General features: G+C 38.8%; 2 protein-coding genes across 4 annotated transcripts in view; both read left to right on the top strand.

Moving 5' to 3' along the window:
• Nucleotides 1-3,856, top strand: part of itprid1 (ITPR interacting domain containing 1) — a 31,533-nt gene extending 27,677 nt beyond the window's left edge. For both annotated transcript variants that reach the window (XM_037756464.1, XM_037756462.1), the window contains 2 exons: nt 1,310-1,360; nt 2,440-3,856. In XM_037756464.1, the coding sequence (XP_037612392.1) occupies nt 1,310-1,357 (48 nt within the window). In that variant the 3' untranslated portion in view covers nt 1,358-1,360; nt 2,440-3,856. The remainder of the gene's footprint in view (nt 1-1,309; nt 1,361-2,439) is intronic.
• A 563-nt stretch (nt 3,857-4,419) lies between these two features.
• On the top strand, nt 4,420-9,004 carry ppp1r17 (protein phosphatase 1 regulatory subunit 17). 2 transcript variants are annotated; one of them, XM_037756513.1, is made up of 4 exons: nt 4,420-5,007; nt 5,539-5,629; nt 6,719-6,883; nt 8,880-9,004. In XM_037756513.1, exons 2-4 carry the CDS (start codon nt 5,560-5,562, stop codon nt 8,948-8,950), a joined length of 306 nt encoding a protein of 101 aa, XP_037612441.1. In that variant the 5' UTR covers nt 4,420-5,007; nt 5,539-5,559; the 3' UTR covers nt 8,951-9,004. The 2 variants fall into 2 exon arrangements, with proteins under 2 accessions (XP_037612441.1, XP_037612442.1); XM_037756514.1 differs by lacking the exon at nt 4,420-5,007 and having other exon boundaries at nt 5,441-5,629.
• Nucleotides 9,005-12,609: the final 3,605 nt, after the last annotated feature.

The raw sequence follows: 12,609 nt of genomic DNA, 5'->3' as shown, positions 1-12,609 counted from the left end.
TATGCCAAATACAAGCCTTGAACTCTTACTTTAAAAAAGTTCCCATTCTTTATGTATTTAGGTCTAAATGAAGCTCAAGAGTTATGGAGAACTCTGTGTGACTTCTTATTTTATTTGGCTTCATTTGTGCTCGGAAAGCCATGTCCCACTGTAAACTAAAACAACGATGCGATAAGAACATGGTCCACAGTCATACGGGTCAGAAGAACCAAAAGTAGCTCTGCAACGGTTGTGGTGTCACACAGGTGGACCAAAACGCCGGAGCAGAGCAGGGAGCCGGGGAGAGGTGACGAGCTGATTCACTGCAGGTCTACAGGTAGACTGACCCCCGGAGGCCTGTACTAACATACCCAGGGTATCTTCTCCTTATCTGGCTAAACTAACCGTAACAACCGCAATCCCGCTAAGCGGTCCAACGACGGTGGTTATCAACTCGGTACATCAACGAAGAAGTTCAACACATACTCCAGATTTTGTCTATATTGGTAGATCAGACTCTAATTACTTTGTCTATTCCGTTAAAGGCACTGTTTGTAAGAATCAGAAATTGCTTGTTAACAGCGACACCTGTGGCCGTTAAGTCAATGAAAGTCAGCGTCCTGTTGCTCGTGCTCGCGCTTGTGCTCGCTCTACATAGACATGAACAAGCATCGCTCAAAACAATGAGGCGGCACACGTCAGCTAAAACCACAATATCACTCTATATTTCAGCTGCTTGGCAGTAACGTTAGCTGACCAGACGAAGGTCTTTCCATGAATCAATGCTGATCCTAGTGTTGGCTTTTCCTGCTTCAGCCCTTTTGAGTACAGCCAGATTTTCCCACTCTGCCTCAATGTGTCAGGAAACATTGGACAAGGAAGTAGGCGGCCACTCTGAAGCCAACCCAGCAGGCGGTGGGTGTTTACCTGGCTGTTAGCATGTCCACCCACTAAAAAATCAAAATGTTCCACCTGCCTGCCAATATCCAACCTGATCACTGCATGTGACACCGCAATATTCAATTACCCTAACAGCTACTCTACATCCCGATATTTAACTACTACTGTAGCCTACGTTTGCCTATAACCATAACTGATGTGATACAAATGATACTGAATACTACATCGAGGGTCATACGAGCATTGAATAAGTAGTAATACCATGAGAAAGCAAAAGGAATGTCCATTAAAACATGCAGGTGAAGTACAGAAGCTGTTTCAGTGGTGAGTGCAGTATATGCAGGATATCATGCTACTATCTACAGTATATGACATCAGATGTATTTTTACATCATAGTACTTCCTAAATGTTGTGTGTCCTGTTTTCCAGTTGAAGGAGTCTTTACGTCATTCTGTCAACACAGACTCGTTGGAATAAAAGGTGAGATTTTCATTAATCATGTATTCGTTGTTGAACAGTCTATACTCTTGAGTCAAAGGTCATTTATTCTCTCCACAAAGAAAGAAAGAAAGAAAGAAAGAAAAGCTCATTGCACAATAACAAAAAGCACAGCTATGGGTGGCTGTCGCTCAGAGGGTAGAGCAGGTCGTCCACAAATCATGAGGTCGGTGGTTCGTTTGGTACATGTGCACAATCCTCCTTTCTACTTCCACAGTTAGCCTCAACTAGATGTAGACCCGTCCTTGTCTATGACTAAGAAGAACTGCAGTTCACCGTTGTGCTGCAGATTCTCCAACCACACCAGAGCAGCTGCCCTTGTACATGTTGTGTACATTACACACAGCTGTGGCTACTTATTACTTCTGTTATCATGAATGCATGTACCTGTAAGTCTCCACATGGCGGTGATATCTCAAATCATCAATAATTTCAACCCAGTCAACAGAATTTTTTTTTGACATTGGACGTTTCTGCAAACCACAGATGCGTTGAATGTTGAAGTTTCTGCAGCATTTTATATATATATAAATATATATACATATGTATAAATATATATATATATTATGGCATGCCGTTCAGGAAATTATTATATATATAATGTGAAATTTGAGAATATTGAATGAATATATATATTTAGTATACAAAGTCTTTCTGTGAAACCGGACAGTCTAATCAGCTGCTGTTAACATTTGTTCTGCAATAATTCGAGTAAAACATGGTTGTTTTCTGGTTAAGCCAGCGCCCCCCTCGAAGATCATCTAAACCAACAAAGTTCAACAGAGATGTTTGACTTAAAGGATTTGAAGTTACTCATAAATGTTGAAAGCTGCAACCTACAACAACTAAGATTGGATAAAGATTAAAATTTGATGAAATGCTTTGGAACCCCGACCCTAGTTCACACCATCGGACAACTCAAGATGGAAATTGCCAGTGTTACTAATAATGGTTTTATAATTCCTACCCTCAATGGATCAGTCATTTTAGGTCATTTGTATTATGCATTATCGTGCTCTTGTTGTGCTTTTTCACAACTTTTATATCATCCTGTGTTTCAGGTGTCGGGGGTGCTGAGTGACCCACGAGAACTAGAAGCTTCCTGAAGTCTTCCATTCACTGAAGAATATGCCTCGTCTTTTCAGATTCACAGTTTTGCGATGAAAGTTTCTCGTGTGACTCTAGAAGCACTAAAAGCTGCATGAGATGCAACGTTCTGAGTCTTTTTTGTAAAAGAAAAATGTATAATCCTATAGGACTTAAGACAGAAACAATGGTAACGACAATATGATAGGCTGTTTTTGAATTATTAAAATGTTTATTTATAAAGTAAAATATCTCAATAATGTAAGAATGAGTTATTTAATGATGTAATTACACCTGAGGTCACACAGGCTTCATCATATGAAGCACATTGTTTATATTCTAAACAATACTACTACAATAACCCTTAGAACAGCGAGACGTGTATGTTGTTTGTATGTTCATATACTCTATGAGTCCAAACACATTGAGGCTGTCGTGCCACAAAGGAGATTTGGAACAATAAGCTCTAACCAACTACAGCACACACTTGAGAGAAGGATGTACCAATTACCAGAGTACAATCTCTCATCAAGACTTCAAAAGGCTTTGGTTTGATTGGAGCATCACAAGTGTTTTATTTGTTGGAAACAGAGCTTATATAACTCATAGTTTTCAGTCACGTGACGCGCAGAGCCTGGAGGGCAAAAAAACACTGTTCCGACATTCAACTCAATTCAATTAATTTTTATATAGCATCAAATCATAGCAGAAGTTATCACAAGACACTTTTCATATAGAGCAGGTCTAGACTGTGCTCTATAATCTAGAAACCCAACAAGAGATCCCCCATCAGCATGCACTAGATGTGACAGTGGCAAGAAAAAAACTCCCCTTTAACGGGTAGAAACCTCGGGCAGAACCTGGAGAGAGAGAGAGAGAGAGAGAGAGAGAGAGAGAGAGACACACATGCACTAATGTACCCACCAACTGCCCTCCAAACTACAGAGAGATTATTGCCCCTTCACAGGAACAGAGAGAGAGATGAGGGAGAGGGAGGACATAAAGACATATAGATGGAAAGTGAAGGAGAGAGAGGACATATAGACATATAGATCGAGAGGGAGGTAGAGAGAGAGAGAGAGAGAGAGAGATGAGGGAGAGGGAGGACATATAGACATACAGACAGAGCCCAGACAGCACTGAGCAATACTGAAGAGATTCAGTTATAACTACAAATTCATAGAATACTTCTACCCCTACTACACAGTACTGCGATACAGTATATAATATATAATAATACAGATATTATTAGTGTAGCCTGATCTTTATCTGCAACTGTGCAGAAATAGCGTGTTTAAACAGAATGAGCAGACAAACAAACATAAAAAGGTCGAACTATCTGGTACAGCCTTACTGTATAACAATGATGAAATAAATGACCTCTGGGTGAAAGTCATTGCTGTTATTGCTTTCACCCTCATTTATTGGACATATCCGACTTATGGATGTTTGTCTAATATTGTCTCTCATCTTGGGCTGAAAGGCCAGGTGGTCCTCTTCCTCCTCCTCCTCCTCCTCCTCCACCTGTTTCCTTCTTTTTTGTTATTGTTTGTTATTGTTTTTTTCACATCGACTTTAAAGGGGACATATTACAAGAACATTTTTTAATTATAAAACAGGCTTCAGTCCTATATACTGTAAATACTGTGAAAGTATCAAAACGCTCAATCCACAGGGAAATACACACCGCCCGTATTCAGAAACTCTGCATTTGAAACAAGCTGTCAGGATTTCTGTCCATTTGTGATGTCACAAATATACAATATTTAGACCCCTTTACGCAGTTTTAAACATAGACATTCTAAATGTGTCCCAGTTTATTTCCTGTTGCAGTGTACGTGAATGACATCAGCTGACAGGACGTACACATGGACCCAAGCTGTTGCCTAGCAAAGCGATCCTGTTGCAATTCTGTCGAAATGCACTAAAACGGAGCGTTTCAGACAGAGGGTAAATACAGGCATATTCAGGCTGACAGTATGAGGAAAATAAAGATTTTTTTAAACATTACGGAACGTAAACATGTTCTAGTAGAAACACAAAATATAAGTATGAACCTGAAAATGAGTACGATATAGGACCTTTAATATCAAACTATTGAATTACCTTAGCCACAGTCCGTAGCCTGTATCTGACACAACATTCACCTCGGTCGTTAATGCAGCCCAAGCCTCTTTTTTTATCGTCAGTCCCGTGGAAACAGCTCTGAAAAGTGTCCCCTTTCTGCAGTATAATGATACTAAACAGTGAACACTCCTGTCCATTTAGAATGATTCTGGTTCACTAAGCAACGCACAGCGGTAAGAACTAAATTGGCCAGTGCACACATATCATGAATCCGACGGTAATGTTGCGTGTGCACAAAGTAAGACCATTTCTATTCACACATTAGTGAATGAGGCCCAATGCCAGGTGCTTTGAGAGGGTCGGTCTGCTCTTCCAGTCTGTGGGGGGGTTGGCAGATAACGGATGCTCCTCCTTCGAGCTTCATAACCCACAGAGACGTCGCCCCAGCCTGTCTGTGAGACACTGCTGACACTGAGGTAAGAACACACTTTGATTCTGTCTTCATCATGGCTTTGTCTTCCTCTTTAGCTCACTCTTTCCAATGTGGTTCTTTTTCTTTTTCTATGCATCTCTCTTATTTATTTATTTGCAGCCCTTCATCCTTCACCACTTTTAGTTCTTCTGGTTTCCTTGCCGGCTGTCCTCCTTGTCCATTTGGGAGAATCACATCAGACTGCTTCTAACTAACTGGACAAAATGTTAAAAACATGCATGTTATAATTGGTCATGTTAAAAGTTCAAAAAGCAAAGTATGTAACAGGCGATGGTGACAAAGATCTGCTGTTTGAATGTGGTGATTTGATCAAAGTTTGTGTCTATAAGTAAAGCAGATGTGTGAGTGAGGGAGCACACACACACACACACACACACACACACGCACACACACACACACACACACACACACACACACACAGCCCTGAAGTGCTTTATCCTTTGTTAGTGTCATAAGGTCCGCTAATGAATAATGGATTGTGTGTGTGTGTGTGTGTGTTATGTGATCTGTGTAGACAGCCCAAAGGACCTCAGTGATGACGACCGGCTGCATGAGGTCGACTCTGGAGCCTGAACATCGACTGATGACACAGGAGAGCAAACATTGTAAGTGCAGAGCTCTGCCCTTTTTTTTTTAAATGATAATAACAATAAGACAATATTTCAAACACAGCTATTATCGTGCTGCCGACAATGACATTTTGTATTTTTAATGAAAATTAATGAAAATAATTTTTACAGCTCTTTTTTTTCCAATTTTCAATGAAGAAATACAAATAGCTGATTTACACTGACATTCATCTCCCCCAGAGATCAGTTTACTATAATGATGTGATGAGCAAAAAGAGATTGTACTGTACACCACTCGCCATACTATATGTGTCAATAAGAGCTGCTGTTGCAGATTGTGCTTTTAAAACTTGATTTTGATGAATCATTTTGTAGAATTTATTAGGATTTTCATATTTTTTTTTGGCCAATGATGCAAAAAAACATCCTTCGAACAGCAGGTTTAAAGGTCCCATATTGTAAAAAAGTGAGATTTTCATTTTTTTTATATTATAAAGCAGGTTTAAGTGCTTTATAAATACTGATAAACTATCAAAACGCTCAATATACGGAGAAATACACACAGCCCGTATTCAGAAATCGCGCGTTTGAAACAAGCGTTAGGATTTCTGTCCATTTGTGATGTCACAATATTTAGACCGTTACACGGTTTTAAACGTAAACATTCTAAATGTGTTCCAGTTTATTTCCTGTTGCAGTGTATGTAAATAACATCAGCTGACAGGAAGTAAACATGGACCCAAACTGTTGCCTAGCAGCGCTATTCCGTTGCAATTCCATTGAAATGCACTAAAACGGAGCATTTCAGATAGAGGGTGAATACAGGTATATTCAGGCAGACAGTACGAGGAAAATAATGTATATTTTGAACATTACAGCATGTAAACATGTTCTAGTAGAAACACAAAATACAAGTATGAACCTGAAAGTGAGCATGATATGGGACCTATAAGAGGGAATATCTCTTTTGTTTTGATGTGATTTGGATGAACTGACCCTCTCAAAAGCTTCAGATCACATACGCAGAAATGCCAGCTGAGAATGAAAACTGACCATTTCGTTAAGGTCCTTTCTTTTTGGTGAAGATGGTTGACAATGTCACGTTTTTTTCTGGATGTGTGACAGATGAGGAGGCGCCGGAGAGCCTGGTGGTGGAGAGGAAGTCAGACATGAAGGATGATGAAGAGGAGGAGGAGGAGGCTCTCTGCGCGGAGAATCAGGAGGCAGACCAGAAGAAGAAACCTCGCAGAAAAGACACACCTGTCCTCAACTCTCCTCCACATATACCAGGTCATCAGCACACACACACACACACACACACACACACACACACACACACACACAAGAACTTGTTGTAAGGCTGACAAAGATCAATGCAGTGTTTCCACGTTTATTTGGTGATTATTTTAACAGGAATCTATGCTGCGTTTTGAAGATTTGTGTCGACAATATTACACATAGTCATAAAGGTTTGTCATTACCTTCCAGAACAACTCTTACGACCATAAAAAATGATTCATTTTCTGATAACCCACCACAGCAGCTGAGGTTTGGGTTAACATTGTTAAAGGTCCCATATTATAAAAAAATTAGATTTTCTTTTTTTTTTATAATAAAGCAGGCTTAAGTCCAATATGAATACTGTGAAAGTATCGAAACGCTCAATCCACAGGGAAATACACACACAGCCCGTATTCAGAAATACTGCCTTTGAAACAAGCTGTCAGGATTTCTGTCAATTTGTGATGTCACAAATATACAATATTTAGACCCTTTACACAGATTTAAACGTAAACCTTCTAAATGTGTCCCAGTTTATTCCTGGTTGCAGTGTATGTGAATGACATCAGCTGACAGGAAGTAAACATGGACCCAAGCTGTTGCCTAGCAACGCAATTCTGTTGCAATTTCGGCGCAATTCCGTCGAAATGCGCTAAAACGGAGCGTTGAAGACGGAGGGTAAATACAGGCATATTCAGGCCGACAGTATGAGGAAAATAAAGTGTTTTTTTAACATTACAGCATGTAAACATGTTCTAGTACAGGAGGTCTGCAACATGCGGCTCCGGGGCCACATGCGGCTCTTTATCCCCTCTCCAGTTTACATTTTCAATTTTATTTATCATTGTTGTAGGTCTATGGTACGATGGTACGATGGTACGACGGAGTATTAGGGCCACATTTAGGAAAATAAAATAAATCTGAGATTTCGAGAATAAGGTCATATTACGAGAATAAAGTCATAGGTTTAAGAGAAAAAAAAGTCATAGTATTATGAGAATAAAGTCATAATATTAGTATATATATATATATATATATATATAATAGTATAGTAGAGGCAATTTGACATGTTATTTTCTTTTTTCTCGTAAAGTTATGACTTTATTCTCGTAATATTCAGAGTTTTTTTCGCGTAAAGTTATGACTTTATTCTTGTAAATTTCCGACTTTTTTTCTTGTAAAGTTATGACTTTTTTCTCGTAAAGTTATGACTTTTTTCTCGTAAAGTTATGACTTTATTCTCATAATATTGCAACTTTTTTTCGCGTAAAGTTATGACTTTATTCTCGTAATATTCCAACTTTTTTCTCGTAAAGTTATGACTTTTTTTTCCGTAAATTTATGACTTTTTTTCTTGAAATCTCCGGGTTTTTATTCCCTCATTGTGGCCCTAATACTCCGTTGTGCGTTTACACTTTGGCACTCACTGCATTAGACCTACAGTATATACTATATACTTAGACTATAGTCTGTGTTACCTTCATCACAATGCTCAAATGTTTTGCGGCTCCAGACAGATATTTTTTTTTGTTGCCTAAAATGCCTCTTTTGATAGTAAAGGTTGCTGACCCCTGTTCTAGTATAAACACAAAACACAAGTATGATCCTGAAAATGAGAATGATATGGGTCCTTTAACATTACAGATCATTCTTCACCACGGTTAGTGGGTTATACTTTGAGCTATTTTTAGAAAAGACGACTTCAGTATGTACCAGAGGTCAAAGTTGAAGTAGGAAGTGGCTCTGTGAGATGTGATGGATGTTTTCTACAGACTGTCTGAGTAATTATTTTACCCTTCACCTTTATTTTCTCTTTTCATATAACTAACCTGGCGATTTGTGTCCAGCCTGTCTGATTGTCTGTCTGCTGCTGTTACTATTTACTTCGTGAGTTGGTGTTACTACAACTGTTAGAACCAAAAGGCCAGATCTAAGAAAAATAAAAATGAAGTTGTATAAGTGAACTGTCTTCTGGGTTTAAAGCTGTTTTTTTTCTTCTCTTTAGGACTGAGACTGCTGAAAGTGGAGAAGCAGATGGTCCACTTAGAGGATGAGGAGAAAGACGTGAAGGATTAAAGCCTGTATATATCATTAATTTAGTTGTCAATAAATGTTCACAGTCTCATTAAATGTTGTTTGTAGTAAATAGACTGCATTTATTTACCTTTTTCCAGTCTTTACAGCAACTCAAAGTGATTTACAACACAAGGCAGCTGTTAAATTCCCCGATTAGTCCAGGGGCCTGTACTAGGAGGTAACCTCAGGGTTAACCCTTCAGGGTTTCCGGTCCTTCGACAGTGGTTCACTTCTTACCGGGGTAGATTGCCTTGGTAATTTAGGCTGGGTTCCAACCAAAAGTTTCTGGGACTTTTTAGCCCCTGGAACAAATTTTAAAGGTTCCGTATCATGCTCATTTTCAGGTTCATACTTTTTTTGTGTGTTTCTAATAGAACATGTTTACATGCTGTGATGTTAAAAAAAAACTTTATTTTCCTCATACTGTCTGTCTGAAACGCTCTGTTTTAGTGCATTTCAAGGGAATTGCGTTACTAGGCAACAGCTTGGGTCCATATTTACTTCCTGTCAGCTGATGTTATTCACATACACTGCAACAGGAAATAAACTGGGACACATTTAGAATGTTTACGTTTAAAACCGTGTAATGATCTATATATTGTTTATTTGTGACATCACAAATGGACAAAAATCCAGACGGCTTGTTTCAAACGCACAATTTCTAAATTCGGGCTTTGTGTATTTCTCCGTGTACTCAGTGTTTTGATAGTTTAACAGTATTTATATAGCACTTTAAACCTGCTTTATAATATAAAACACATGAAAATCTCACTTTTTACAATATGGGCCCTTTAAAGAACTAAACGGTTCCTTCAGCCCACTGTTGTTTGTGTTTCCACCACGGTCTTAAGACCTGCGAAGATTTGGCAAATTAGTCCGCTGACGTATATAAAAAAGCGGCGGCTGTTTTAACACGTCAATACAACAAGCACGATACCATAAAAAGCGACAAACAGGCATCATTATCCGTGCGACAGTAAACATGGAGGAGATTCACGCTGTGCTGCTGTTGATCGTGATTTACTTCTCTGTAAAATGGGGTCATTGAGTCAACGCTGGAAAAGAGACGAGCAGTAGTAGCAAAGCGGTTTCTAAACGCCAGACTTAAATATCATAAAGAGATTTTACAAATGTTATTGTAAATTAATAAATAAATTTTCGCACCTTTGTGTGTGTTTCAGATATATGAGTACTACAAAATGTTTTGCCATCTGTTTGGGTACACAATAGAGCAACGAAGTGGTGGGAAACCATAGTTCCAACTTTCAGAGAGGACACTTTTATGTACCTCTGCCAATCGATTGCAAACAGAACTGGATATAAGCGACACAAACTACCGCTGTTATGTACCCATTCAAAAAAGAATCGCCATGTCACAGTGAAAACCCGCCACCAACTCAGAGTACAGGAGCATCTCTCATTTATTTGGAGTCGGCATTACTATGGTGCATCACTGTGTAAACAATTTCTGCTTCTGTTTTGAGAAGGTACTCATGACAGAAGTTATTCAGGTCCCAAACAGTGAAAAGTTAAAGGTCCCAAATTGTAAAAAGGGAGATTTTCATTTTCAAGCAAGTTTAAGTGATATATAAATACTGTGAAAGTATCAAAACACCCAAATCACAGAGAAATCCACACAGCCCGTATTCAAAAATTGTGCGTTTGAAACAAGCCGTTAGGATTTCTGTCCATTTGTGATGTCACAAATATACAATATTTAGACCATTACACGGTTTTAAATGTAAACATTCTAAATGTGTCCCAGTTTGTTTCCTGTTGCAGTGTATGTAAATAACATCAGCTGAAAGGAGGTAAACATGGCCCCAAATTGTTGCCTAGCAACGCAATTCCGTTGCAATTCCTTTGCAATTCCGTTGAAATGCACTAAAACAGAGCGTTTCAGACAGAGGGTAAATACAGGTATATTCAGGCAGACAGTACGAGGAAAATAAAGTTTTTTTTTAACATTACAGCATGTAAACATGTTCTAGTAAAAACACAAAATACAAGTATGAACCTGAGAAAATTAGCACGATATGGGACCTTTAAAGGAAATGGCAACATATTTTGAGCATGTATGTATGTAACACACCCCCATTCTTGTACCAGAGCAATACCACACAGAATATTTCAACCATAAGGGCTGGCATTCGATCACCCTGCAGAATGTTGTGGATGGAAAAGGTTTCTTTATAGGAATGTATAAACGGAGCACCAGGGAGCCTGTATGATGCCAGAGTGCTGCACTTGTCAGGCTTGTGGGGGTCTGGTGGATGTGGGTTTGCTACTCCCTGATGAAACAAAGAACATTTGGGGACATGATGTGGGGTACCATATGTCGTTGGTGACGCAGCCTATCTTTTGAAAAGCTGCCTAATGAAATCTCTCACAGACAACAGGCATTAGACACCCCCAGCAACTTGAGTACAACCACTAAACAAGAAGACGGATGCGGTTGTGGTTGAGAACGCTTTTGGCAGACGAAGGGCCTTAACTATTTGCTTAATTATTGTTTTGACTTATCTTCAACCGCTTCACAAGCAACTTTAGGCCTGTCTGGTGCTCACAGAGTAGGCCAATCTAGTAACAGGAGAGACTTCAGAGACCAGGTCCAAGCACACTGGAGCACACGGGGATTAAAGGGGACACATCATGCTCATTTTCAGGTTCATGCTTGTATTTTGTGTTTCTACCAGAACATGTCTACATGCTTTAATGTAAAAAAAACACATTATTTTTCTCTTACTGTCTGACTGAATATACCTGTATTCACCCTCTGTCTGAAACACTCAGTTTTAGCGCATTTCAATGGAATGGCAACGAAATTGCGTTGCTAGGAAACAGCTTGGGTCCATGTTTACTTCCTGTCAGCTGATGTTATTTACATACACTACAACAGGAAATAAACTGGGACACATTTAGTATGTTTACGTTTAAAACTGTGAAATGGTCTAAATATTGTAGATTTGTGACATCACACATGGACAGAAATCCTAACAGCTTGTTTCAAACGCACAATTTCTAAATACGGGCTGTGTGTATTTCTCTGTGGATTGAGTGTTTTGATAGTTTAACAGTATTTATATATCACTTAAACCTGCTTTATAATATAAAAGACATGAAAATCTCACTTTTTACAATATGGGACCTTTAAGGCAGTAAACTTTATTAAAGACTAACGTTTCAACGCCAACTGCGTGTAGGCAGGTTAAACTATCATACATCATATAATATTAAAAAAGTACATACTGCGTTCCTGAGTAGTATGCAGAATGCCACGATTAAAGTGATGTATTTTGCAGTGTACTAGACCATGGCTTTAGCCTTTAAACCAGCTCTTAAATACTAGTGTAGTATGAGGTTGTACTACTAGTATAGTATGAGGTTGTACTACTAGTGTAGTATGAGGTTGTACTACTAGTATAGTATGAGGTTGTACTACTAGTATAGTATGAGGTTGTACTACTAGTGTAGTATGAGGTTGTACTACTTGTATAGTATAAGGGTTGTACTACTAGTATAGTATGAGGTTGTACTACTAGTGTAGTATGAGGTTGTACTACTAGTATAGTATGAGGTTGTACTACTAGTATAGAATAAGGGTTGTACTACTAGTATAGTATAAGGGTTGTACTACTAGTATAGTACGAGGTTGTACT

Source organism: Sebastes umbrosus, chromosome 21, assembly GCF_015220745.1.
Source record: "Sebastes umbrosus isolate fSebUmb1 chromosome 21, fSebUmb1.pri, whole genome shotgun sequence".
Lineage (NCBI taxonomy): Eukaryota > Metazoa > Chordata > Actinopteri > Perciformes > Sebastidae > Sebastes > Sebastes umbrosus.
Note: the sequence above shows the minus strand (reverse complement) of the source record. Positions and strands in the feature narration are given on the sequence as shown.